Below are 25,444 nucleotides of genomic sequence, written 5' to 3' on the forward strand. Positions count from 1 at the left end.
ATTCAAGTTTCGTCTAAATAAATAAATAAATTGCCATGCACTGACCCATTGCCTGTTTCTGATTGGTCCTTTCTTACAGACTGCTGCTGATTTCCAGAAAATCTATAGTCAATCCCCCTCAATGGTTACAAACTGTTTGTGTGCCAGCAGCTTGTTCCCTGCAAAGTTCTTAATCAGTTCTTGCTTATGCGCTCAAATATACAACCACACACACAAAGGTTGACCTGAGGGGAGGAAATTGAATTAGCGGGCCGTAATGCAGCTCCTTGTGTGTGTAATCGGAGCAGACTCAGAATAGAGGGCCATTGTAAGTCAGAGTGGCCGGAGAGGCAGCGACCGCTGGGGAAAGCTGTCCTTATCACTAGATATGATTACAGCAAAGGGAATGTGTGTGTGGGTGTGTGGTGGTGAGTTTTGTGTGGGAGTCTTGGCTGACTGATTCCTTGGGGAATGTGTGTCTGCATGCTCATGATTGCAAACAAGTGAGCGTGAGCTATTTTCTCTGTCAAATGCAAAAAATAACTAAATAAATAAATAAATAAAATGTACATTGGACATTCCAAAGCAATTATGCCATTGCTGTCAATAATCCAATGACAATAAACAAACATATCTTTCTTTTTTTTATTAGTATGCACCAGCATATGTGTGCCCTGTGGTAATAACAGTGCAGTTTCCACTACTATTGTTTGCAGACTGTGTTTTCCACAGTAGATGTCATTGTTTTTCACCGTCTGTTATTTTTATTTTGGTATTTTGCCGCCTCCTGATATAGTGTTTCCTGCTATTGTCCTTTGCTAGCCGGCTGGCTGGCTCTGGACTTGAGCCAGTCGCTCCCTCCTACCAAAACACACACACACACACACACGCACCAGACATATATCTGTGATCATGAACATTTACTCTCTGATGCCCCTCTGTTTGCCCTTCCTCCTCATGGTACTTGAGAGAAAACACAAGAAGTCAGTTGTGTGTGTGTGTGTGTGTGTGTGTGTGTGTGTGTGTGTGTGTGTGTGTGTGTGTGTGTGTGTGAAAGAAAAAGAGACAGAGATACACTGAGAATGAGAGAGAGAGAGAGAGAGAGAGATTAACCCCTCTGAACTGGCTAGTGGAGTCCCTCTCCCTCTCTCTCCCTCTCGCCCCCCCCTCTCTCTCTCCCTCTCTCTCTCTCTCTCCCTCTCTCTCTCTCGGTCTCCCTCCCCTGCCTCGGTTGCCTTTTGTTGCGGCCCCTCACTTTCTCAACACTTGGACAGAGGCAAGGGATACTGAGCCATAGTGCATGTGTATGTATGTGCATAATTTGTGTTCTCACCGCTCTCAACCTTCCTGGACTAAACTGTACATGAACATGATTGACAGGACGTTCTAAAGCGCTCTTCATGCTGAATGTTCACATTGCAGTCCGGTAAGGCAGAGTTCTAGTCAGCTGATCTTGTCACAATTCATGTACAGTGTATTGGTGATTGGCATATGTGAAAAAGTCACTTAACGTGTGTGTGTCTGTGCAAATGTACACACAAATGTGTATGTGCGTGTGTGTGTGTGTTCCTGTTGTGTTTTTTAAAAAACAAATAGAGGTCTTATATATATGAAATGTAGTTTTTTCCCTGATTAGTGTCATCTTGATTGCGATTTCCAAAGTGTGGAAGTATGTTTAACTGTGAATGGATTCTTGCATTTCTGCCCTGTATCCCCCTCAGTGCCCGGCCCAAGTTACTCAAGTTACCGGCTTCCTCCTGTTGTTATGAGCCCCATGGTTTCTGTGCACCACTCTGAGGGCGCTCCCACGCTCCCTCTGTAAAAAAAAAAAAAAGGAAAAAAGGAAGGAAAATAACGATAACCATTTTAGAACTGAAGAAGTGGGGGGACCCGACTAAGATTTGTCCTATTTTTCCTTGAGGCATCAACTTTTGTCCCTAAAGAACATGGGTACAAAAATGCCCTTTTCTTGTCTGGTTGGCTTTTTTTGTTGTTGTTTTCTGGACAAAAGTTTTCTCTTTTTCTTCTGAGGAGGTAGGGTGGCTGAGGTGGTGAGAAAATTGGAAACAGAACCACCCACAGTGGAAGTGAGTCAGCCTGGCATTTGGTGTTGTGTTGATTTTGGAAATGCCAAAGATTTGGGACTGTGGGTGAAAGATGCCGGTTCCTGGTCTGGAGACAGAGGAGACTGCCAGAAAAGGAGCTTTTAAGTGTCTTTTTGTGAAGAGGTGTGAGACAGGTTTGCATTAAAAGGAAAGACAAAGAGGAGAAGAAGTAAAAACTATTTATAAAGGGAGGGAGAATGTCCATCTGGGACAATCCCAAGTGCTAAAAACTTCCCCACCCTGAACCCAAACATCTCTTTTCCCCTCTTGCTCTGTCTTTTATATCGTCTCTCTAGTGCGCCATCATAATAAAGTAGAAGAAATCTGCAAAAATGCATCCCATGCTTCTTGTTAGTTCCACTTTTCGTATTGCAACTATATCCATAAGATATCATTGTATTCAGCAAAGAGATATTTTTAATGCTGAAAAATTGAATTCTCTTGATAGAAATGTGCCCCTGGTTCAATGTCTTTTAGTGCATTTCATATGATAAGGTGCAGGTTCGAAACAGAAGAAAATGTAAAAGATGCATGTCACCATTTTACCTTTTTTTTCTTAGTACCACTGAACTGATAAGTATATAGTTCAGTTAAATTATGTGCAAATAACAAAATACCTGAACAAAACACATTTGAATAATGTTTGTGTCCATTACTATGTAATATTACGGCTCTAAGATAAGACAACCCACATGTAATTATGAGTAAGATCTGTTTAAGAAAGCAGCCAAAGATACTAAAGATAATGTATTCACCACTGTAAATCAACCACAAGTCCAGAGCACACCTTCTCTTCCTCCTTCTCCTCCTCCTCCTCATCACTCACTATACTTTTTTCTCAAAAACAAGAAAAAGTTGCAGTCTTCTCCCTTCTCCCTGGCCTGGTTGAGCACCCTCCGGCTCCTTCTCCACTTCCCTGCCTTTCTCCCGCAGTGCTGCGTGTGTGTCCACAGATAAGGGGACAGAGATGGTAGCACTTCCTTTCACCACAGGAAGCAGGAAGTGTTGATTTCCACTGCAGCCGCTCTGAGCAAACTTTGGTTTTGGTCCACTGGGATTCACATCACTTGCAAGCATGAACATATTCCAAGGCATGCCTGTGCTGTTTAGATACAGAAATGCATTCGTGCATGACTGATCAGCAGCTGAATGAAACACCACCTGGGAAAGAATCCCTCAAGGACCTTTGACCTAAGGGTTAGTTCATAGGTCAAAAGGATGATTGCCTTATTACTCCTCCAAACACATCAAATGCTTTGCCATCACCTTCTTTAGCCATGGAGGCTACGATGGCGCTGTTGAGCGGAGAAAACGCAAACAATCGCTCATTAGTTAATAGATTCCAGAGTGAGAGAGGAGGAAGCTGTGAAAAAACAAGCTAAAGAATGAGGAGGGGATTTATTTTCATCACTGCACTGAAAAATGCAAAAAATTTAGAGAATGACACGGAAAGATAGTGCATGGATCACTGTTTAAAAGAGGAAAGGTGGGATCTTTTTTTTAATTTTGTCCAACAACAATTCCAAAATGCAAAGATTGCAAGCTGGGATTTTAAATATTCACAATATGTAAAGCATAAAAGATATATAAAGCATTGCCACTTGTAAATGGTTTATTAATTTACGAATATTGCTGAGAATACTGAAAAAATCTTTACTCTAAATTATATTATCAGAGTGCACTGTTGATAGATGTGGTAAACAGCCTTTTACTTCAACAATTACAAGACAATTAGACAAAGGGTACAGTAGGTGCTGGCAGCAGAGTGAAAGTGCGCAGACAAACGGACAATGAAGAAAAGGAAGAAGATGAATTTGTGGCCAAAACTTTGCAAAAGTGTGAAAGAGGACTTGGGCAAGTAGTGAAATCAAATAAGAAGAAGTCAAAACAAACAAACACACAAACCCAAAAAAAAAAAAAATCCCAAGAAGATTGTGAGCCTAAACTATGAGCAGGTCAGGGGTCAAGAGGGGTGAGGAGGTCAGAGTGGGCCCAGCAGCTCTACTTAGAACAGGATATCCTGTGAGGAAAACCCATCTGTCTCACTTTTGTGTTCTCTGCCTTAAATTCCCACAGCGGGCACAGAGAAGACGAGAGGTGTAACCTTTCACTGAGAGAGCCAGAGAAAACAAAAGTTTCTGACTGAGAAGCTCAACTGGCATCGATCATCCGTGGCAGAGACAGATCGCAGAGATGCCTGATGTGTCCTGACCACAGTGTTTACCTGTTTTATGCTTTGACCATAACTGTATGGATTTGCTCCTGCGCTGATGTGTGCTGTTCTTTTCATCTGCAGGCAATGCGAGTGCCAACAGCCAAGATAAATTTCCCAGCAGGGACAATAAAGCATGTTTGTAATACCTTATCTTATGTGCACAGACAGTGTGCAACAATTATGAAACATCCACCTCAACGTTGTTTAATATACTCTGATGTGATAATATAGAGAGCGTAATGGAAAATGCTGCCATCAGGCTGTGATGGAGAAAATTATAATGATCAATCATGTCAATACCACTATCAAATCGTTGCATCTGGTGTACGTTTCGGTAAATGTGGCAGTGCAACTGCAAAATCCAAGTCTTTTATGATATCTCTGCCGTCTTGACTTTGATTGCAACAATTTTTGATCCAGAGTTTTTTCCCACAGGGCTATGTAATGAAGCAAATCTACTCCCTTCCAGTGCTTTATTAAATTATTAGTTAGCATCTTCTAGCACCTTGTAATGGAAGGTGTCTGATTTGAATTTTCCTTAAAGTATCATAGGAGATAAGCAAAGAAGAGAGAGAGAGCATCTCAAGAACTACGGGGGTTTAAAGCACAATATCAAATGCCAACTTTCTACTGATTCGTTTTGGATTTCCCTATGAACAACAGAGTGAAAAACTAAAATAACTAACTAATAACTGAATCAAGTTGTTCCTCCATTTGTACAAGAAGTTGGGACACAGTTGGAGGCCGCCACAACAGCACACAAAGCTATTGGCAGCATAGAAGTTAACATTTACCAACTGTAGCAAAGTTCTGTGATGCACCTTTATGTTTGAACATTGAACCCAGCCTCTGCCCTCTGGTCAAACCTGAGCTGTTCCCCGTTGGCAGATACAGTGGTTTGTTGCAGCTTCTTTGGAGCATTTCTGCCTTGTACAGCAATCATTACCTCTAGATGGACTCTACATGCTTATATACATTTCTTTGCCACCAACGATCCTTAACTCCATGGTGAAAACTAAAAATTGCAATTTTCCATACCTGAATGTTGACTGATGATTAATAATCCACTTATATCCCAAATAAAGAAGATTCAGTAAATATATAATAGCAAACACCCCCACAATTGCCCATTTGAGTTAACAAAGATGTGTTTTTAAGTTGCCTAACAATACATCATTTAGGACTTCTTTCCTGGTCGCAGAGGACGTGTCACAACTCCTATCATTTAGGCACAAATGAGCTTTTATAGCTTAAGTTTACATAGCTGGGGAAACTAGACAATTTTGTCATGATTTGCTTGTTTAACCAAGACTACAATTACATTTGTTTAAAGAAAATCTTTAACCTTGGAAGATGACAGGTTACTAAACGCATTTCCATAAACATGCAACTTGTGAGTCCCGACTGATGCTGTTTATACAGGCCGCCTCACACGTAATTGGGTGTTCTGCCTCTCTGGCCTTGATGAGAAAAAGATGTATAGATAAGGAAAGCAAACACATAAATGTGAAAACATGGAAATACCATGTCGCTCCTTCGTTTTTATAACTTCAGCGGTGGTGTCCAAAGTAGAAATGCCAATGTCACAACCTAAATTTGTGCATCTACCATCTAAAAATCTAAAAATATTTGCAAATAACAAAACAGTTCTTCCTTTGCAGTGTCAATTGATTTTCACATTCAAGTGTGCTGTTAAGAGTGGGTGATATTTTCCATCCCGACTGTTTGTTTTTTTCCTACCGTTGGTTCAGACTGACACAAATGAGACAGAAAAAGAGAAAAAAACAGCGCGGATTTGAAAGCGAGAGACGGGGAATGCGCGTGGAGAGCTATTTTTGTCACGCACGCTCACGCTTCTCAGGCTTGTTGTTGTTCAGAGTAGTGGGTGTTAAAACTGGGTGAGCTCCGATTTGATCTGGCGGCATGTCAAAGTCTGCTTTTGCGTGTGTGCCTGTGTGCTCGGTCATGCACGTGGGCTGCTGATGTTCCTTGGGTTTTCCTGTGGTTCTTCTGCTTTTGCATGTTTTTAAGCAACATGCCCCATCTCCTAATACCTTGTAAAGGGTTGTAGGGCTTCATTAACTCAAGCTGAACGTTGATGGAACATGTCTTCATGCACAAGCACCTTCGGTTTGGCATTTTCATAGATCTGCTCGTGGTTTATTGCCTTCAGAGGAAGCGCTTCTGGACAACAGAAGCTTAATGTTACATTTACTGTTACTTTGATGGGCCTTTTCCTACGGTTGTTCTTTATTATACCTCTCAGCACCAGTCAGAGCTGACGGTGCACAAGACACCATCACTCTTTTGTGGAAAATGTCTGTCAGCAATCCATTGTGTTTCCACGGCTTGCATGTCACCACGGCATCATTGTTTCATTCATTCTCTCCACTTCTCTGATTTTTTTTTTTCTGTAGATACACATGTTCCATGGAAACATTTAATTTAGATTTACTTTAAATGATGCTTGACACGTGTCTTGGATGTGCATGTTTCAGCAATTTTACCTGCCTTTTCAGTGTCTAACAAAAGTTTAAAACTAGTTTACAGGCTACTGCAATTGGGAAGTCTTACTTAACACTGCTTTAAAGAAAAAGAAAAGACAAAGAAAACTACCTTGGACTGCTTTAATCATTTTTTGTTTTGGTAGCATGTTGTTTATTTAGACGTGTAATTTTAAGGCCATCGTCCAACACATGAAAATAAAATCTGATAATACCAAATGCGTGTCACTTATACGCGTATAAACGTGATAGCGTAGAAATAACTTGTAAATAAAGCAATTTGTGAACACTACTCTGCTTTTAAGACTATTTGCCCAGATATTGAAAGAACACTACCGTTTATGTTTCTTAAGTAATCAATATCAATCTATATGATTGTAAAATAGCAGGAGGAAAATGGACTGACAGGAATTTTGGTTCCAAAAGAAATTATGCAGTGCTCTGACACGATAATGCTTGTGTTCCAAACTTAATTTGCAAGTATATTTTGGGATTGCTGGCAGCACATTTAGCTCAGCTCAGCCTCAGGAAGAGAAATGTGTAATTTTCTTCAAGCCTCGTTGTTCGGTTCTGTAAATAACCCTTCAGACCCATCATCTTCTATGAAGCAGAATGGTCACACATGAGCTGATGTGCTATGTCTCTCTCTGTATCTCATGATGGTCAAATGACGACCACAAGACTTGACTTTCACTGACACAGCTGTCAGACGTGAAAAGGAGAAAAATAGAATGTTGCTGTTCAGGAAAAGAGAGGCTCCTCTGAACTGGGTCAATTTTAGAAAATTTCATTCCAGTGTAGCTGACCACACCCTGATACTCTCTGTCGCACACTCACACACTTACAGATACACATATCAGGTCTGTATACACCTAAATTTTAAGAAAACTTGAGGTTGGGTTTTTTTTTAATCTCATCTAGCCTCATTACTTTTGTCTTCTTTTGTTAAACCTTGCATGAGTAAAGACAATAACTCTCTTCCTGGTCTGGTCTCTCCTAACTCGAGTTTTTTCTTTCACATCATCACCCCCCCCCCCCCCCTCCCTCCCTCCCTTCCTCCTCTGGGCCTTCCTTAGTTTTCTTCTCATGCAGCATTCCTTGCATTCTTCCTGGGTCCTTCCTAGGGGGAAGGACCCTGCTGGCAGATCAGGTCCAAACATTATTACACTTCTCTCAGTGCTTATTTTCCAAACCCTTCTCCTGTTCCCTCGCTCTCCCCATTTCTCTGATCTCAGACTGCCATCCCTGCTAATTCCATACCACAGACATGCTTGTGCTTTACAATAAAACAGCTTATGAGGACCACTGTGTTCCATAATTAGTGGAAATAGGGGTCATGCCCTTCTCTGTTACGTAAATCAGCCACATTCATGTTTATACAAGCACATGATCTGTGCGATCCGAACATAGGAGATAAAGTATTAGCCATACAACTATTCACAGAGAAAGTACAACATTCCCAAGAGAAAAAAGCACAAAGCTTTTCTTTAAAACTTTAGTATGTATTTTAAATACAAAATATGTACTGTAACCAACACTTTTTCCCCCAAATGAGTTTAGATTTATGGTAAATTTCCTCTCTTGCAGCCTAATCTGTGTTCAGAGTCTTATTAATCATTAAATAGTCACAAAAATAATAAACCACTGCAGTTTTTCTAAAATATAGTCCTTGTGCAATGTTATGTTTAAATGGATTAGGTTAAATGGTTTCCAAAGTTGTATTTTAATCACTTGACACGACTTGATTGTCAATGTATCCTTATCCTGTGGGGAATTTCGTAGACAGTTTTGCCTTTTTTTTCTTTTTTTAAAGTGTTAAGTGCCGAATGTTGCTAAAGGTTAGCGAACCGCAGGTTGCTGATATATCTGTCACGCACTGGTGACCACATCCTGCCCTATATTGTTCAGAAAAAACAGCTAATTTCTGTTGTTGTTCTAATCTGTCTAATCTGTTTTGATTATTTCATGACACTATTCGAACCATTGTAGACAGGCTATTAGGGAGCTGGGGTATTATTTAGTAATTGGCCCATAAGTCATATTTTGCAAGGACTTGAAGGAAATGCTTTTATAAACAGATTTTGTTTGTGGAAAATACTGACTGACTGCTGCTGGACCGTCTCCCTGGGCGCTTGCTAATGTTAGTGTGTGTTCTTTTCTGCTTGTGGGCAGTTGCCTGCTGTGCCTTTGCTTTTCTGTCGCTCTGTGGTTTTGTTATTTTCAGTTTGAAACCGGATGTGATTCAGACTCCATGGCAGATTGTGAAACTGAATGGACTGACCACACGCACACATGTGCAGTCACATACACACTCACAACCACATTCTATGTCAACATGCGCAAGGGATTAAAGCGTCATGAAGCTTTCTACACCCACACACCAAGGGTTTCTGGGAACGTTGCAGGGTTCCCCTAGCGCACTGAGGCACCCAAAGATGAACAAGAGCGAGAAGGAGACGAGCATCTGCGGCAGCAGTCTCACGCTTCTTTGTTTCAATATTGGTCTGAGGCATCAGGTGTTGACCAGGCCTACTCGAGATCGGAAAAATAGATAATGCACAAACTATACATTCATTGTCACTCCATGGAAAAAAAGAATGTCTGAAACTTGTGTGGGGGCGGGGGCGCACTGAGAATGCAAGAGAAACTAATAATGAATGTCAAAATTGAACTGAAGAATACTTCCACGGTGTATGTTATTTTAGCATAAGGACGAACATGGAAAATATGGTGGTGGTGGCGGCGATGTGTGTGTGTGTGTGTGTGTGGGGGGGGGGGGGGTGGGGGGGGGGGGGGGTAGTGCTGTTTTTAAAGATGGTCATTGCCAACACTTGGTTTAGCTGCTCCTCTGCATTTCAGCAGTCTGCATTTAGAATTCTTAAAAACGTTCAAGTCAGTCAGAATTTCACACAATTCAAGAAAATATTAATAAAACCCACAAATTCCAAGGAAGTAAGCTTTTGCATAAAAAGGAATCAGTGATCACTTATCCAACAACTACTAGAATTTTTTTTTTTTTTTTAACTTTGGCTTCTCTAACATAGTTTGGCTTGTTTAGGATTATGTCATTATGATACTTTCCCATCCAACATCTTATTTCCAGTAAGTGATGGAAAAATCTCTGAACCACATTACCTAAAAGCTTCCTCTTAAAGGAACACTCGCTAACTAATTCACTCAGTATTTGCTCACCTCGAAGAAAGCCCGCTGTGAGTGCAATATGTTAACATTTTACAGAAGTATATATTATAAAAATTACATGTGAAATGTTTGCTGGGTTTTCTTTAAGTTAATAACAAATGGTTAATGTTCTGTCAATCATACTGTATGATATGACGTGACACCTTTTCTGATTCATGTTCTCTTTATATGTTAGAATTATTCACTATTACATTGAATCTTGCGGTAATCATTTAAATGATTTTATTTAGATTTCCTTTTTTTAAAACAACTATCCCAGTGCCTGTTGTTTTTAAAATGTTTTGCAGTAAATCAGACAGCAGTGTGGCGGTACAGTAAGTTATTGTGCTTAATATGCAGCTTAAAATGCAGATATCAACATTTGGAAACAATGGCAAACTTGTGCACGCTCCAGGTGGATTCCTCCACTCATGGTAACAAGTGGCCCCCTTGTCAACTTTGGATAATTGCACATGGAGCGATATCTTTACTTAGATGATATGTTCATACGGGACAGAAATATGAACGCCAGCGCGCTGCCGGAGAGCTGCGTAAGTCAGTTCAGTTCACAGTTGTGGAAGTTTCTGACAGCAGATGGAGCCCGAGTTTAAAGCGGGGTCTATTGTTTGACTTGAAACGGGCCCCCCACATTGATGCAACCCGGTCCAAAAGTGTTAAATTGAAGTTATCCGGAGGTGTGCGCTGATTGGCTGCGCTTGTTCGCCCAATGGGAGCGACTTTGCGCACAGAAACAATAGTGCGGAGAGTCGCTGCGGAGTCAAGGTTATTTTTGGTGGGACCCGCCTTGCTTGCTATTTCTGTCAGCGGGAGAGCTGCGGGGAGGGGCACGACTGGAGGAGGCCGGACTTTTCTTTTCAGCAACTTGCCTCCGAGTGTTTTTCTCCCCCTTGCCCTGTGTAGTTGTCCGCTGACAACCCTGGTGGACTTCACCATCACCACCGCTGAAACCTTTTCGCCTTCTTGGATGCACTTAAAGTGGATTATCTTCAAGGATTCGGATTAGGAGTGTTTCTTATGGTTGTCAGGTGTTGACAGACTCTTTCTTGAAAGGTAGGCAGCGCTGCTGGTGACTCAGACTAATGTAGAAACATCTGGGAGTTCCATAAATGTACATTTGCGTAAAATATGGTGGTTTTGCTGGCGAAATATATTACTAAATTAGTTGTCCCTAACAGGTGTAGTTCAGTAATCCCTCTCTGCCACAAAATTATAAAGTTTTACCATTTTCCTCTTTGAATTCTTATGGAAAAAATATAAAACATCCATTACCCATAAATGAGTTGGCCAATAAATGAAAAACAGGGTTTGCAATCTTTAGGGGGGTTTGTTGAAGCAGCTTCTGGAGTGAGTCACAGACCTGTGAGTCCCTTATCAGTAATTTCACAGATACTGAGTTGGCCGACCCGTCTGCACTTTGTGTGATCTTTGCCACTGAATATGTGTTGACGGGCATACTAAAAACCAGATTCCTGCATTGAAAAAACACACACCAAACAACACAAAACAACAAAAAAAGCAAAACTTTTCAGTTGAGCACCGGCATGAAACATTGGTGTGAAGCACCTGTCTGTCCACACTGTCTTCCAGACATCATCTAATATGTTCACAAATACGAAGAATGATTTGATTTTACTGATTGTGTATTTTTGCTGTGTGTGTGTGTTCTGACTGTTATCCCACTGTTTCGTCACCCTTCTATTCACCCTTACAAAATTCAGTGCAGCCATTTCTCATCAAGTGCCCTCTGAAGCAAACCTGTGCAAATTGGTGCACTTGTGACTATAATTTAGCTTTTTTGCAAGTATCAAACAACCCGTTCTTCTTGCTTTTATCGTATCTTGCTGTTTGAAAGGCAACCCCTTGAGACACATTTCAGTCTATGCAATTTTTGTCTCTGCAGATGGAATCGGCCCCTCTGGCAACATCCTAAAGACAAACAAAGTGGACAGCACATTTCACGCTTTGGAAGGTATAACTTTTAATTTTTAAAGAAAACACTGTATAGAGAATCTAGAGCTTGATGATGCAAGAGCCCATTGAGATGCCTCATGTCAGTGTTATTCTGAAACCTTGTAAAATTAGACCCCATCTTTCAGCGCTGAAACATCCATGTGGAAAAATGCTGCCAGTCTGCTTAAGACTACATCTTGTCTGCTTTAAATTTTTTACACGCGCCTGTACACGCGTACGTGTTCCCCAGCTTTGGTGGCAGTTTTTCCAGTGTAGCATGAGCTAAACTGTTTGATTTTCAGTGCAGTAAAGTACAGAACAGGTGTTGGCCTAGTTGGAAACAACCACTTTGCATTTTATGTTTTTCGTATGTAGGTTTGCGCCGAACTGTAATTTGTTATTGTGTCGACTAAGCAGGCGTACAGTACATATGGTTTTTTGGGGAAAATTATTCAACTCCGAGTTCTAATTAGTCTCAGGGGAATGCAGAACTATCCCAAATTAGATTAGTAAAAGATAAATCACACTTTTATTTTGAGGTTATATTTATGAGGCTAATACACACGTATAGCAGAAAATCTGCAATTCAGCAATTTCTGCTGCTTATCACAACAGTAGCAGCTGCAAATCTTTGTGGAAAACTATATTGCTCCACTCCTCGCCCCACAGCTTTGCACTGCTCGTTCATGGATGGATGCACTAAAGAGTTTTGTTCCTGAACCTGAGATCAAAAAGCGAACGATGGTGGCCTCATCCATCAGCAGTGAGTCACCTGGCTGTGTCGTTAGATTAGCATTCTCTGTTGTGAGGCATTGCCTATGTAATCACGCAGGGTCGGATTACAAGGACTGACTGTCTGAATGGAAGTTGGTTCTTACTGTGCCAGGCTGTGCTGGTGTATACTTTATACCCTTATGTGCCTCATGTGTGTATTCGTGTGTATTGTGGTGGAAAAACACAGTGAGGTCATGGTCACGGATCTTTATCACTGAAGGCTCTGATTACGTGTGTGTCGTCCATAAAGGGCATCTCACACACACATGCCACACATGTACAATTTTTGTCAGCACATTAAAAAAAATGTATAGAAGGTTTTTGCACAACATTAGACCATCCTGCACGCTTGGAAGCCATTAGTTGGTTAATTTATCCCACAAGGTTAACTGGTCTGGGTTAGACGACATATATCAGCTGTAGGATGCCTAACCAGTCGAACCTGGAGCAGGAAAATAAAGCTGAAAAGTTTGTGTTTTATGTCTTATAAAGACAAACCTGACTGTTTTATTACAAATCTGAGCTAATGGTCACTAATTTGTATTATAAGGAGGATTGATAGCATACAGTACATAGAGTACACATGCAATGTACTAATTAATGATCACATCTTAAATTCTTTCAATTTTAATCAAGTGTTCAGTAAGAAATATTAGCAGAAAGAAATAAATAGCCATCATCAGGACTGGACATCCGGTTTTAAGTGTTGCTGCACAAATTTAAATTTTGATGGCTGCTCTTTTAAAACACAACTTTTAATCAGGTAACCTGTGGTCTGTTTGAACTATGTGGCTGGACTATAGTGCAGGCAAAGTAGATGTAGGATTGCTAGTTGTAATAAGAGCAGGGTAAGAAAGAGGCAGCTATTTTTGACCTGCTGAACAAATGACTCAATTGTTCTGCCTCTAGGTGCGTGTAATCACTTGATATGTTGAGGCAATGTTATATAATACCCTCAAAGGGCCCCACAGTTGTATGTGGGTTCCTTCTTTTAATGGTAATTTTAAGGGTGCACATTCTTTATTTTTAGTGTCTGAGTGTTTTTGGTGTGAAGACAGAGAGTCTGTGTCTGAGCATATGCGTCGTAGCTTGAGGTAATTCCTTCCTTAACGTTTTATTAGTGTGTCAAATCAATTCATGTTATATTAACCTTTGAGCTAAAGGCTCCTTGCTGTGGTCAGTTGGGTAATTGGTCTCTTATTGGCTCCCAGCCACAGCATATCCCCCAAGGGATCTCTCTCAACCTCCCTCTGTGTATCTCCAGATACGCAAACAGACTTAATCCAAAATGTACCAAAGTTTTATTATTTTATTTATTCCTTTGCTACGTGCAATAAATAAAGATCATTGTCATATTTAAGTTCACAAAGAAAGCTCAGTTCTAGTGGTTGTTTACTAGTTTAGTTTAGTTTTGTAGGGCCCATGTTAGATTATTAGGTCACTGATTCATTAAGGAAGGCTAAATTGCTACTAATAAAACCCAGATTAGCTCTGTCCAGAATCCTCAGCAGCGTTCACACCTTCCTCCAAACTCTGTAGCGTATTTGGGTTACATATGATGTAGGATGCAGCCTCAAGCGAAGTCTGGCTAGCTTTTAGTTTGGATCACAGAGGTGACAGACACTGACCTTGGATCAGATGGCCTGTTGTTGGCAGATGTGTAATAGGATCTCCTCCCATCTGGATGGACTCCTGACTTTATGTCTGACTCAGAAGGAGTGTGTGTGTGTGTGTGTGTGTGTGTGTGTGTGTGTGTGTGTGTGTGTGTGTGTGTGTGTGTGTCTTCATAAACTTGGGTTCATTTTCACAGAAGTGGAGGAACAGATGCATGTTTATTTACTTTGTATCTGTGTTTGTGTCATGGCTTGTGGGCACAGATGTGTTTTCAGAACACTTTCAAGAGGATGATGCAGACAAAGAGTGAGTGTCAGAGAGTTGATTTTATATGGTAAACTGTGTGAACCAGAACTGTGTTTGGTGTAAATCCCTTAAAATTACACGAGTTTATATCAAGTAAAAACATTACCGTCAGTAGTTTGTTTCACTGTGTTACTGTGGCACAGTTTAGTGCGGCATGAGGTTCTGCATGTTTTTTCTTGGCATAAATCAATGGCTAAATAAAGAATCACAACAATAAGTTACTTAGATATACAGTACCAGTTAATAAAGTGCTTTCAAATTTCTCATAGACTCTAAATATAGTTACACCCAGACAGTTTTCAGCATTTTTGTTTTCATTATAAAGAAACTGGTTGATGAATCACCTCTTCTCAATAAAATCTTTCACTGTATAGTATAAATTAAGCTTTTCAACTACCCCAGATTATCTATTAAGCACCATGACAGATGTGCATTGCAGAAACATATTTGTGCTGTACTTTGAGAATATGACTTCAGCAAGAATTTTCTAAATAATAATTCTACACTAGGTATTAGTCATTTTCAAAATGCAATGCAAACATACAGAAACAGGAAACTATATATTTGTATAAACCACTTAAATGTGTGCATGACAAATTTACACTGTTACATTTCTTTCACTGGCCTGGCAATACTGTAAGAATAGAACATACGTGTGTGTACTTGTGTGTGTGTGTGTGTGTGTGTGTATTTGTTTATCCTTGTCCAATGTGCAAAGCATTTGCTGGAATGCTAATGTCTTCCTCCTTTGTTATCCATGAAGACAGTGTGTGACTGTGCATATTCATGGAGATGCCTTCTTGGCACTGACTTTCCCGTAATACATAGAGGAAAGTGCATAGGATAAAAAAAAATGACAAAAACAAAATGCCAGATGAGCTTTTCAGTTTCAAGTCCCTGTAATTACAGTATTTGTGAGAGAGCCTTCCATTTTAGCAAAAGCTCTGTACCTTTAGCATTTGTTTGTCTTAATAAATGGTAGTGGATTGAGATATCTGTGTGACTACATGTGTATTTGTGTCACATAAGATAAAACGAGGGAGATCCCTTTGTGTGAGCCAGTGTTGAGTGGCTTTATCTTTTGGGAAATGTGGGGAATTTGTTTGATGTAAAGGAGAGCAGGATGTAGCTTCTGTGTGTGAATGAAAGAGCTGGTAAAAATATGTTGAAAGACTGAGGTTGATTTGTCATTCAAGATGCACTAAAATGTCGAAATCTGTAACTTTTCTGTCTCGGACTGGAGTACTTGCACTCATGACACATATCGTCTTTCAGACATAACCGGCCAGAAATGTGCTGATATGTGCTAGTCTTTTTTCTGTTATATGGCTACAAAGGTTACAATTCTTCAGAAATGAACAGTTGTTTAAAGGCCCATGTGTGTTTTGTCCACGCACATGTTTTATCTTGTCACTAAAAGGTAAGAAGAGCAACAAATGGAAAAAAAATCCCAAATTCTGCCTTTTCTGTCTAAAGCTGTTTACACCTGAAATTAAATTGTAACCATATTAACAAGCGATTGAATGAACCAAAGTACACACAAGATTGCTGGTCACAGGAGGTGCTAGGATGTTTCCAAATCCCAGTTTCATTGGGCAAGGTGTGAAGCCCCCAAAGGCTCAAAGTGATACCGGAACCTCAAATGCGCATGAATTTGAATGGTCCAAAAGTTGTGATGATGAAATACCTTTAAATAAATCTTTTCTGGTGAAGGAAGGCACAGTGCATGTTTTATACAAGGTGCACTTTTCTTGTACACAGCCCTGGGAGCTGCCATTTTTCAGCCTTATGGCAGCAGCTGGGTTGTACACTTGTTTAGCCAACATCTATTTGAGTGTTTTGCCAAATAAGCGATGTATGGATCAATCTTCAATCTAAATGTTTTGCTTCTAAACAAGCCACATTATGATCTCAGCAGTACAGGTTTGTAGCACAGGTTAAAGCAGACAATATCAACGATCCTTGATTTGGAAATAATGCACTACAATGAGTTAAGGATAGGAGTCAAAGACACAAGACTGCCAATACAGATTTTAGCTTTGCTTCTGTACGAAATAAAATGGACTCAACGCGATTGATAATAAGGTGTATGTTTGTGTGTGTTTTGCTTCAGGTGAATTGCAACACTAAGTGAAGCCAGGGAATGACATTGACGCATGGAATGTTAATGTAATGTAGTATATGTATGCGTGTTATGTTTCTAACTAACTCAGATTCCTCTTGTAGAAGGTCATACAACAGTCATATAACAGGGCAGCATTGCTTCAATGCTGTCTCCACTAATTTTAGCACATTAACACATGATAATCATTGCACTTGCTAAGAATGAGCATTGCTCAATGTGACAGATAGCTGGTATTGTATTTGGATTATAAGCTATTATTGTCTTTCCATGATTTGTTTCTTTAATTTCGACCTGTGCAATATTGAACTTAATTATATCCATTAAGTTCCAATATATCAAGGAATCAGCAACTAAACTGTCTAAGAAAAAGTCATTAGTTAGAGGGGATAATTTAGAAACAGAGATAAGTTAGATATGGGGCCATAATTAGAAGGCAAAGTATCATGGTCTTATATATAAGATATATGGTATATTTTACGGTATATATACAGGATTACAGCCTCCGGTGAATGCTTGGAATTAGAGAAATAGAAGGGCTACCTGAATCACATTGAGAATTTAGGTTATCCAGCCCCCACACAGCGCTGTTCATCAGAGTAACAGGAAGAGATGGTTAAAAGTCATCCTGATCATAAACAAATGAAATTAGGTCTTGGATTTTGTCAACACGTAGGTTTGCACTTGAGCACTTATAAGTGTGCACTAATAGAAAGACTATAAATATAGAAATATTTATAGTTGAAGACAGTTGTAGGCGAGCAGGCAGGCCTGCATATATGATGCATACTATTACACACTCGCGTGTGCGTACACACACATGCACGCACAAACCCAGACACATACACACTCGTGCACAATGTCCAGCTGTTGCTGCAGGAAAACAAGAGGCTCTAAAAGGCAGTGACAGCTGTGGATTCTTCAGCATGAGGGGTAGTGAATATAGAGAGAGAGATAAGGGAGACACAGAGATAAGTTAAAAACAAGGTGGTGAAACTCAGACAGCCTTATTTATTTATGATAAAATGATTGATCCCCTGCTCAGCCAGATTCTTTTCTTTCAAGGACAGACAAAATAGTTTAGCTCTTGGACTCAGATTACAATTTAATCTAGGTTCAAATTTAGTAACATTTGGAAGTCAGTGTTTTTTAAGCAGGTACACGGAGCGCAACAGTTTTGTCAGTAAAAATCATGTGATCTTAACTGTCAGTACTGGACTATTCATAGAGATCCTGGGTTGCACAAGGCTCATGTAGCAATTCTGTAGATTTCTTAGCTGATACGCCCATCTCCTACCTAACATCACCCACACCTTTGTCTGTAAATTACACTCTAAACTAGATGTTTTGTCAGGCAAAACTTGGAACAGATTATTGTGCTTAATAAATAGGCAATTATTTTTTCAAGTGCCAACTGTCTGACTATTTAAGTCTGACTTAAATATTTGTCCAAAATGACCTTATGCTGGACCAGTTTTAAAATAAACCCAGACATACAATGTATTTGCAAACAGGGATGTTTAGTGAATCTTAGCACAAACGCTAATAGCATGTAACAACTGCCCACCTGAGTCTTCCACTGTCCAATGAATCTGCAAGCTTGTTTTTCCTCTATAAATAACAAAACGTTGACCCGGTTTTGGATTTGTAGGGACTTAATGTAGATTTAATAGCGCAGCACAATAATATCCTGGGGTCTTTCTTTTCTTGTCAGACTCATAGTAAAAACAAGACGACGGGAAATCACCACAGTCCTGCAGACCACTGTGTCACTCCGCTGTTTGCATGGTGTAAACAGTCATTTAACTTGTCAGTTTGCAAGCTTTAAAGCTGTAGGAAGCAAACATTTTAGCGTAGCTTGAAAAAAATGTTCCATCTGTTTCCAATTCCACTTCCAATGAGTGTGTTTGTGACATACTGTGTGCTCATCACATTACTCTGTTGCTTTGGGAGCCATTTTTAACTTTAGCCTTTAACTTTTGATTGAAGACATAAATGGAGAGTGCGTGAAAACTGATAGTAGGTTCAGAGATGCAACGATATTGGAATTTTTCCGCGAGCATTTTCATGTTGGATGCTTCACTACAGTTCAAGGGCACAACATCACAACAAGTGGGGAGAGGGGAGGAGAGGAAATGGGAGTCTAAACTCAGCTCTTAAACAGGAAGCCTCGCTGGTTGTCTCATTGTTGTGTTTTTATAGACTTAACTTCCTGCTTGCATGACTTGCATTGCTATGGTTACAATCCTTGTTGCTTATTGGACAGTGGGTTTGAAGACATGTCAGGAGCTGGGGTTCCTCACTGATCAAAATCGAATATAAATTTCTAATAGTCTAAAAGAATATTCAATGTTTCGGGATACATCTTTGGCATTTTATGAAAGAAATAGATAAAGTGCAAAGGACATCACAATAATGGCAGTTTTATCGCAGGCTGTGTCAACAAATGGAGGGAGTAGGGAGGAGAAGAAAGAGAAGGAGTTAAAGAAAAGAGGATGTGGCCGACAGTAAAAGATGACTGGAGGGGAGTGGAGCTCTCTGTCTAATTATAGATCCTGCTGTGAGCTGGCTGAGGCAGAAGTGCTACTGGGGTTTTCACATAACCGGATATTTACAAGAGTAACGCGGGTATGTGCCTTTGATTTTATTTTTCACATTATGTGTCTGCATGTTTGTGTGCAGCGTCCTGTTTATAGCTTCTGACTGGGACCTGGAACCTGTAGTTTCAAACTCTTTGCTGCACATGCAAAGTTTGACAAACAGATGATCAGGTCTCACCAACCAAGTTCAGGGTTGAGGCAAAATAGTTCTTGTGTGTGTTTGTGTGTGCGTGCATGTCTGTGTCTATGGAAACACAGTGAGGAAACTAGATCCATGCTGCATTATACATCAACTGTCCTTTGTTACTGTCTACAGCTCGTGCACACACAGATGATGTCTAAATCCATGCGTACACACCTGTGGTACCATGGTATACAGCTGTGAGGTGCTGTGTTCATTGTTGTGCTCAAACGTTTGTCTTTTTTGTGGACCATATGTAACATTTATAAAAATGCATAACCACACAAAACAAAACAAATCAAAATGGCTGCAGGAGAAAACTGGTGTTGCTAATTTGGTTTGTGTTGTGGGTTTTTTTTAACCTAAAAGTAAATCACCCTATAGATAGATAGATAGATAGATAGATAGATAGATAGATAGATAGATAGATAGATAGATAGATAGATAGATAGATAGATAGATAGATAGATAGATAGATAGATAGATAGATAGATAGATAGATAGATAGATAGATAGATAGATAGATAGATTTCATATTTCAGCTTATATTGTAGCACCAGAATTTTGTTTTTAAGGTTTATAGTAAACTATGCATATCTGTTAAACATTAGCTTTAGAAGATGGAAGATTAACTTCTGTATGAAAATTTTACATGTTAAATAGTAACTGCATTGTGAAGGCTGTCCTGCTTGGCTGTATTAATTCACTTTTGACAATGCTGAAATGTCTCTACCTGTTTTGGCAGAAGTCGAAGTTGAACTTGCAGCTTTAACCATGTGTTTGTTTGCCTGTAATAAATGAGAACACACTTCTGCGGTAAAAAGCCTGACAGACTGGCTGTGAACCTGGAGACAACAGGCTCACCTGTCTGACTACACACAAGTTTTGTCCAATTCCATTTTGAATTACAGGACCAAAAAACTCTTCTCTTCACATTTGAAATAATGTGACATCAAAATGCAATAAAAAATGTTGCATCTTTTCCTGCGCAAATATTTGTTCAAGCATAGCAACAAGCAGACACATGTGCATGTTAATACACTGACGCATGCCACTTTAAGCGTGAGGAGGAAGAAATTATGGACTATCTTGGCCTTTCCTCAAATGTAAACCTTAAAAGCTGACTGCCCCTGCTAAAAAACTGCAGTGTCATTCACAAACGAACACTTGCACATGAATATACACTCCAGTCAAAACAGATGAAAGTTTCTTTATATATAAATTGTGATGAAGATGAGCAACGCAGTGGTATTTGTTGACTTTACCCACCTGACATGATTAGCCATCTTACTGAATGTCAGTGTCTCTTCTATCCACTGCACAAGTAAGGAAATGGAGAGAGAGAAAGAGGCCTTTGTACAACCTTGTCATACCAGTAGAACCAGTCCCCACAAGGCAGGATACAACTTCAGAATTAAAAAATAGAAAAGGGAGGAATCACAAGGAAAGGATTACATAAAAGCTTGGCTGTGGGACGGACTCAATATATCTGTTTGAACGTCAAATGCATGTACACACATGCACGTACGCAGACATGTTCCCTGTTGTAGCAGAAGCAACTTCAATCAGTGACTACAGTTGAGATGTGCCTTATTTTCCTGATCTTTAAGATTGAGTGTGCTATATTTAACAGCCTGTATGGCTGCTGATTTACATAATGGGCACAATCTCTAATCCTCTATCGTTAGACACACTAAAATGCTCTGTCTTTACTCTCACAGTACATTAGGATTTCATTTTGTACAACCAAACAGAATTTTGGTGTCTTTGGAAAAGTTATTACTGTTAATAATGGAGTTTGTACAGCAACAGCTTTCCTGCATCCAAAATATCCCCTTAAAGCAACACATGCACCAATTGTTATTCCACCACGTTTAAACTAGGCCCCCCAAATGACCTCCTGATGTAATTCACAAATAAATAGGCTGTTCCACATGGTTAATGTTATTATGTGGATTGTGCAAATTCTTTTTTCTTTAATTTATTTTATTGCTATTGCAGTGACTTACATTTGCAACACTTTGTGCAGTCATAGTATTTTTTTCTTAATTCATGAAGGCCTTATTTCCAAGATTCCATCAGTTCAGCTGATGTTTATCAATTTTTTTATATATAGGGACATGCAGAAGAAAGAAAGTACTGTTTCAGCCTCTTTCCTCTGCTCAACAAGCAGCAGAGCTATTAAAAAGATTTCTACAAATATCTAAATATAAATATAGAATTTTCAATAATACTTGCACAACAATAGTTTTTCACTACAAATTATGCTCATATCACCTGATAGTGTTTGACATGCTAGGAAGCCAAACTTTTTTTCCAATGTGTAACACCAAGTAAACCAAAATCTTCAAAATGCTTGTTTTTCCTTTTTTGTTAATGTAACCTTGACAGCTGTAGGATTTTTCAGGTTAAAATATTGTATGACCTCATGCTCTTTCTATTCTTGTTTTGTATGTTATTCCAGTGCATGCCTTCCCAGCCTTATTTGCACAGACAAATCACCCTGTTTAGTTAAAACACAATACAAAAACAGCTCTTCACTGATAGCAGCTTGAAATGCACTGACCTTTGTTATATAGAAGATATTTCTTATATTATTTTAGTTCTGCAGTTATAGTAAAATAATCAATTTTGCATTACCATTTATCCTCATCATTTATCTTCATTTGCTATTTAAAATATGCTTGATTTTACATCTCATATCTGAACAACCTATCCCTGCTGTTACACTGTGTGTTTGTGGGTGTACACGCACGCCCACTATATACTGTACATGCTACATAGTGAGGTCTGGAATATTTATTTCAGCAAGAACAGGAATTTTGGGTCAGTGAGTGCATTTTCGCTGGTAATTACAACTCCAAATGGGTGTTTGAGGACTTAAACTTGGTTTTTAGATGAGGGTAAGATTTGGGGTTTTGGTTAAGGTAAGATGCTGAGGAATGTATTATATCTATAAGAGTCCTCATGATTATACAAGTGCAAGGATGTCAGAGACCATTACAACAAATAAATGCCTGCATTGTTCTAATAATTCATCTCTCTCTTCCAATTTATACCACCAGTTTCGAGTACTGACCTTGGCATCGAGCCATATAGTTTATGAATGAAACTTACTTCATACAATGCACGCAGGCAGGACACAGAGATGATGTCAAAGGTATTTTAAGATGCGTGTGTGTGTGTGCACGCGTGCGTACACGGGGGGTGCGTAAGAGCAAGTGTGCATGTGTGTTTGTTTAAACATGGAGGCAGGTATGCAAGAATGGTGTTTAAGCTGTGTTGGAATATTAAACAAATTTAACATTTTTGAATGCCTTTCAGTATTACTGTTATGTTAAATGTACTCAGCATGTGTTTGAAAATAGGGCCCATGCTCGCATTAGGCTGTGCGAAATGGTGACAGATCGTGTAAAATCTTCTAAAATCGAATCCACCACGCACGTCTTTTTTTTTGGTCATTTATTTCAGAGACAGCGCCTTTTTGTGCATATGCAAGAGTGTGTGTTAGACAGCAGGCACCCTGACCCTTTTCCCTAAGCTGTTCCCTTCCTGGATCCTGTTTTTAGCACCGGATGAAGCAAAATTTCCCATTGACTCAGCCATGCAATGCAAATAACCTCCAACAGAATGCAAAGAGCATGGAAAATGTGCGTCTGCGTAAGATGCAACCGCATATATCCTGATGGATAGAGGCAGTGATGGTGTCAATGAAACTGACAGAGGGAGAGTATCAAATAGCTGAGTCCCATTGTTACTGCAGTTTAGTAACTTTTAGTAACGGTTTAATCTTTTCATCAGCACATACTGCTTTAGTAGTAAACAAGGCACTTCTGCATTAGTCTTATTCAAGGTTCTCTCTTTCAGTAAACAATTTTATGATGGTTATGTACATTTAAATTCTGAAAAACAGGACACATTTTTTAAAATATTTTATGGCCTGCATTTTGTTGCACGCCTTTCATATCTCCTACTAAAAGTTTTAGCAAGTTTTTATGATAAACTGTGCAATCTGTGGTTAACTTAATCTAAAGTTGAATAATCAGTATGTATTTTATTTTTAAAAAGACAGACATTTATATGAAATCACCACATTCCTTCCAGTCAATATCCATTTGACTAAGAGTTTATCTATTTGACTCAGTAATTTACAGACAGATCTTCAGTAAAATGTCTTGAAGTAGTGACGAGAAGACAATAATGTACACGGGAAATGGCATCAAGACAAGTAATATGTCTGAGGTCAGATGCTAGCAAAGGCTTTTAGTTACTTTCAAGCAATGGCTTTGAAGGGATGGTTCGTGTTTGCCATCAGAGGAGTGGGGCCGGGTTTTGACCACAGAGTGAATGAGGTGTTAAACAAACACACTTTTCAAGTTTGTTGTTTTGAGATGTCACAAAATGTTTTGCTGATCACCTGACCGTGGTGATTTACATTACCTGGCAGCATGTCAGCTTCTATCTGGTGGCCTGCAGCAGTTGCAGCACATTGGGGAAACATAAATCTGTATTCAAAGTAAAAGAGAAAACTGAGCTCAGGAAAGAGGGCTGCTGTCATCTGACTAATGGCTACTAGTGCTTGGGAAAAGTCTCCTGCATAAAGCTTTTTTTTTTTTGCCAAATTCTTAATTGTATTTCTTTTTTTCTCTGACTAGTCATTGCAATCTTGGCACTATAATTCTTTTAACTCTGTTACCCATTGTGTTTTGTTTTGCTTGGTTTTGTCCAAACACTGGTCTATTTGGCCTCTGTTTACTTGGACCCATTGTTTTGAGGGAGGATTTTTGTCTTCTCCTGAGTATTGTATCACTAAAACCTTAAACCGATTCCCTGTCTGCTTCTTCTCTTTTTCTCACAGACACCTCTGTCGCTGCATTGGTGCTGCCTGTGGCCTTATTTCCCATGGATCTTAGGGTGGGAGAGAGGGTAATGCGCCCCGGTTCAGACACAGCGCTCCTCACCCCATTGCACCCACCCTTACTCCTGACTCCATATACTCCTCAACCCCACAATTCCTTCTCCCAACAACAACTGCACCAGCACATCAGGGTAATACTGCAAAAAAAAAACGATAATCTCCCATATGAGTAAACAACTTTGTTGGATTTTGTGATTTTATTCATTTTTCTGGGGGGTGGTTTCAGTTTAATATGGAGCAGAGGAGGCGGGAGCAGGAGCATCATGAGAAACAACAGGAGCTTCAACAGCTAAAACACAAAGACAAGAGTCAGCAGAGTGAGTATCTTCACACACCCGACACTGAGGTGTCTTCCTGATCCCACTACAACCTCTCTTCTAATAATCTGAATAAAATTAATACCAACAGTACAAACAAATTACATAGTGTTCAGATAAGGAGTCAGTCAGCTGTTTGCTTTCAAATGAAAGCTAAATATAACCTGATGATTGGAAAAACAACACGTGAGCTAAATTTACCCAAATTGATAATGTCACAGGGTCAATATTGATATCAATACTTACACACCAAACACTGAAACCATAGCAGCATTATCAGCCATCTGGATCCCACAGGTCTCTATTCTCAATCATGCATGTGTGGTAAATGAATAATTCCCAAATGTCATACTGTTCTTGCTATGACACAGAAATGTGGTGAGTATTTTTGTTTGTTTTTACTGTACTTTCCTATTTGTCCTTGATGCACAGGTGCAGTCGCCAGTTCTCTGGTCAAGCAAAAGCTCCAGGAGGTGATTCTCAAGAAGCAGAAACAGGCGGCACTTGAAAGAACAAATTCCAACTCTCTGAGCACACCTCCTGTTTCATACAGGTGACACAAATATTTATTGGTTCTGTATTATAGGGGCCTAATCTATAGTAAATGCATGCAATACCGGTAGTTCAACAGTAGGGAACACTTTTTGACAAAAGCGCT

The 25,444-nt window shown here is 39.6% G+C and overlaps 1 protein-coding gene across 4 annotated transcripts in view; it reads left to right on the top strand.

Moving 5' to 3' along the window:
• The first annotated feature begins 1,231 nt into the window (after positions 1 to 1,231).
• hdac7a (histone deacetylase 7a) overlaps positions 1,232 to 25,444 on the top strand; it is a 38,676-nt gene continuing 14,463 nt past the window's right edge. Inside the window, exons 1-6 of one of the 4 annotated variants that reach the window (XM_057041547.1) lie at positions 1,260 to 1,283; positions 1,360 to 1,405; positions 11,905 to 11,973; positions 24,410 to 24,600; positions 24,696 to 24,786; positions 25,219 to 25,339. In XM_057041547.1, the coding sequence (XP_056897527.1) occupies positions 1,387 to 1,405; positions 11,905 to 11,973; positions 24,410 to 24,600; positions 24,696 to 24,786; positions 25,219 to 25,339 (491 nt within the window). In that variant the 5' untranslated portion in view covers positions 1,260 to 1,283; positions 1,360 to 1,386. Of the gene's footprint in view, positions 1,406 to 10,057; positions 11,055 to 11,904; positions 11,974 to 19,240; positions 19,399 to 24,409; positions 24,601 to 24,695; positions 24,787 to 25,218; positions 25,340 to 25,444 lie in introns of those variants that run through there. The other 3 variants (XM_057041548.1, XM_057041549.1, XM_057041550.1) reach the window with 3 other exon arrangements.

This window comes from Takifugu flavidus, chromosome 8 (genome assembly GCF_003711565.1).
Source record: "Takifugu flavidus isolate HTHZ2018 chromosome 8, ASM371156v2, whole genome shotgun sequence".
NCBI lineage: Eukaryota > Metazoa > Chordata > Actinopteri > Tetraodontiformes > Tetraodontidae > Takifugu > Takifugu flavidus.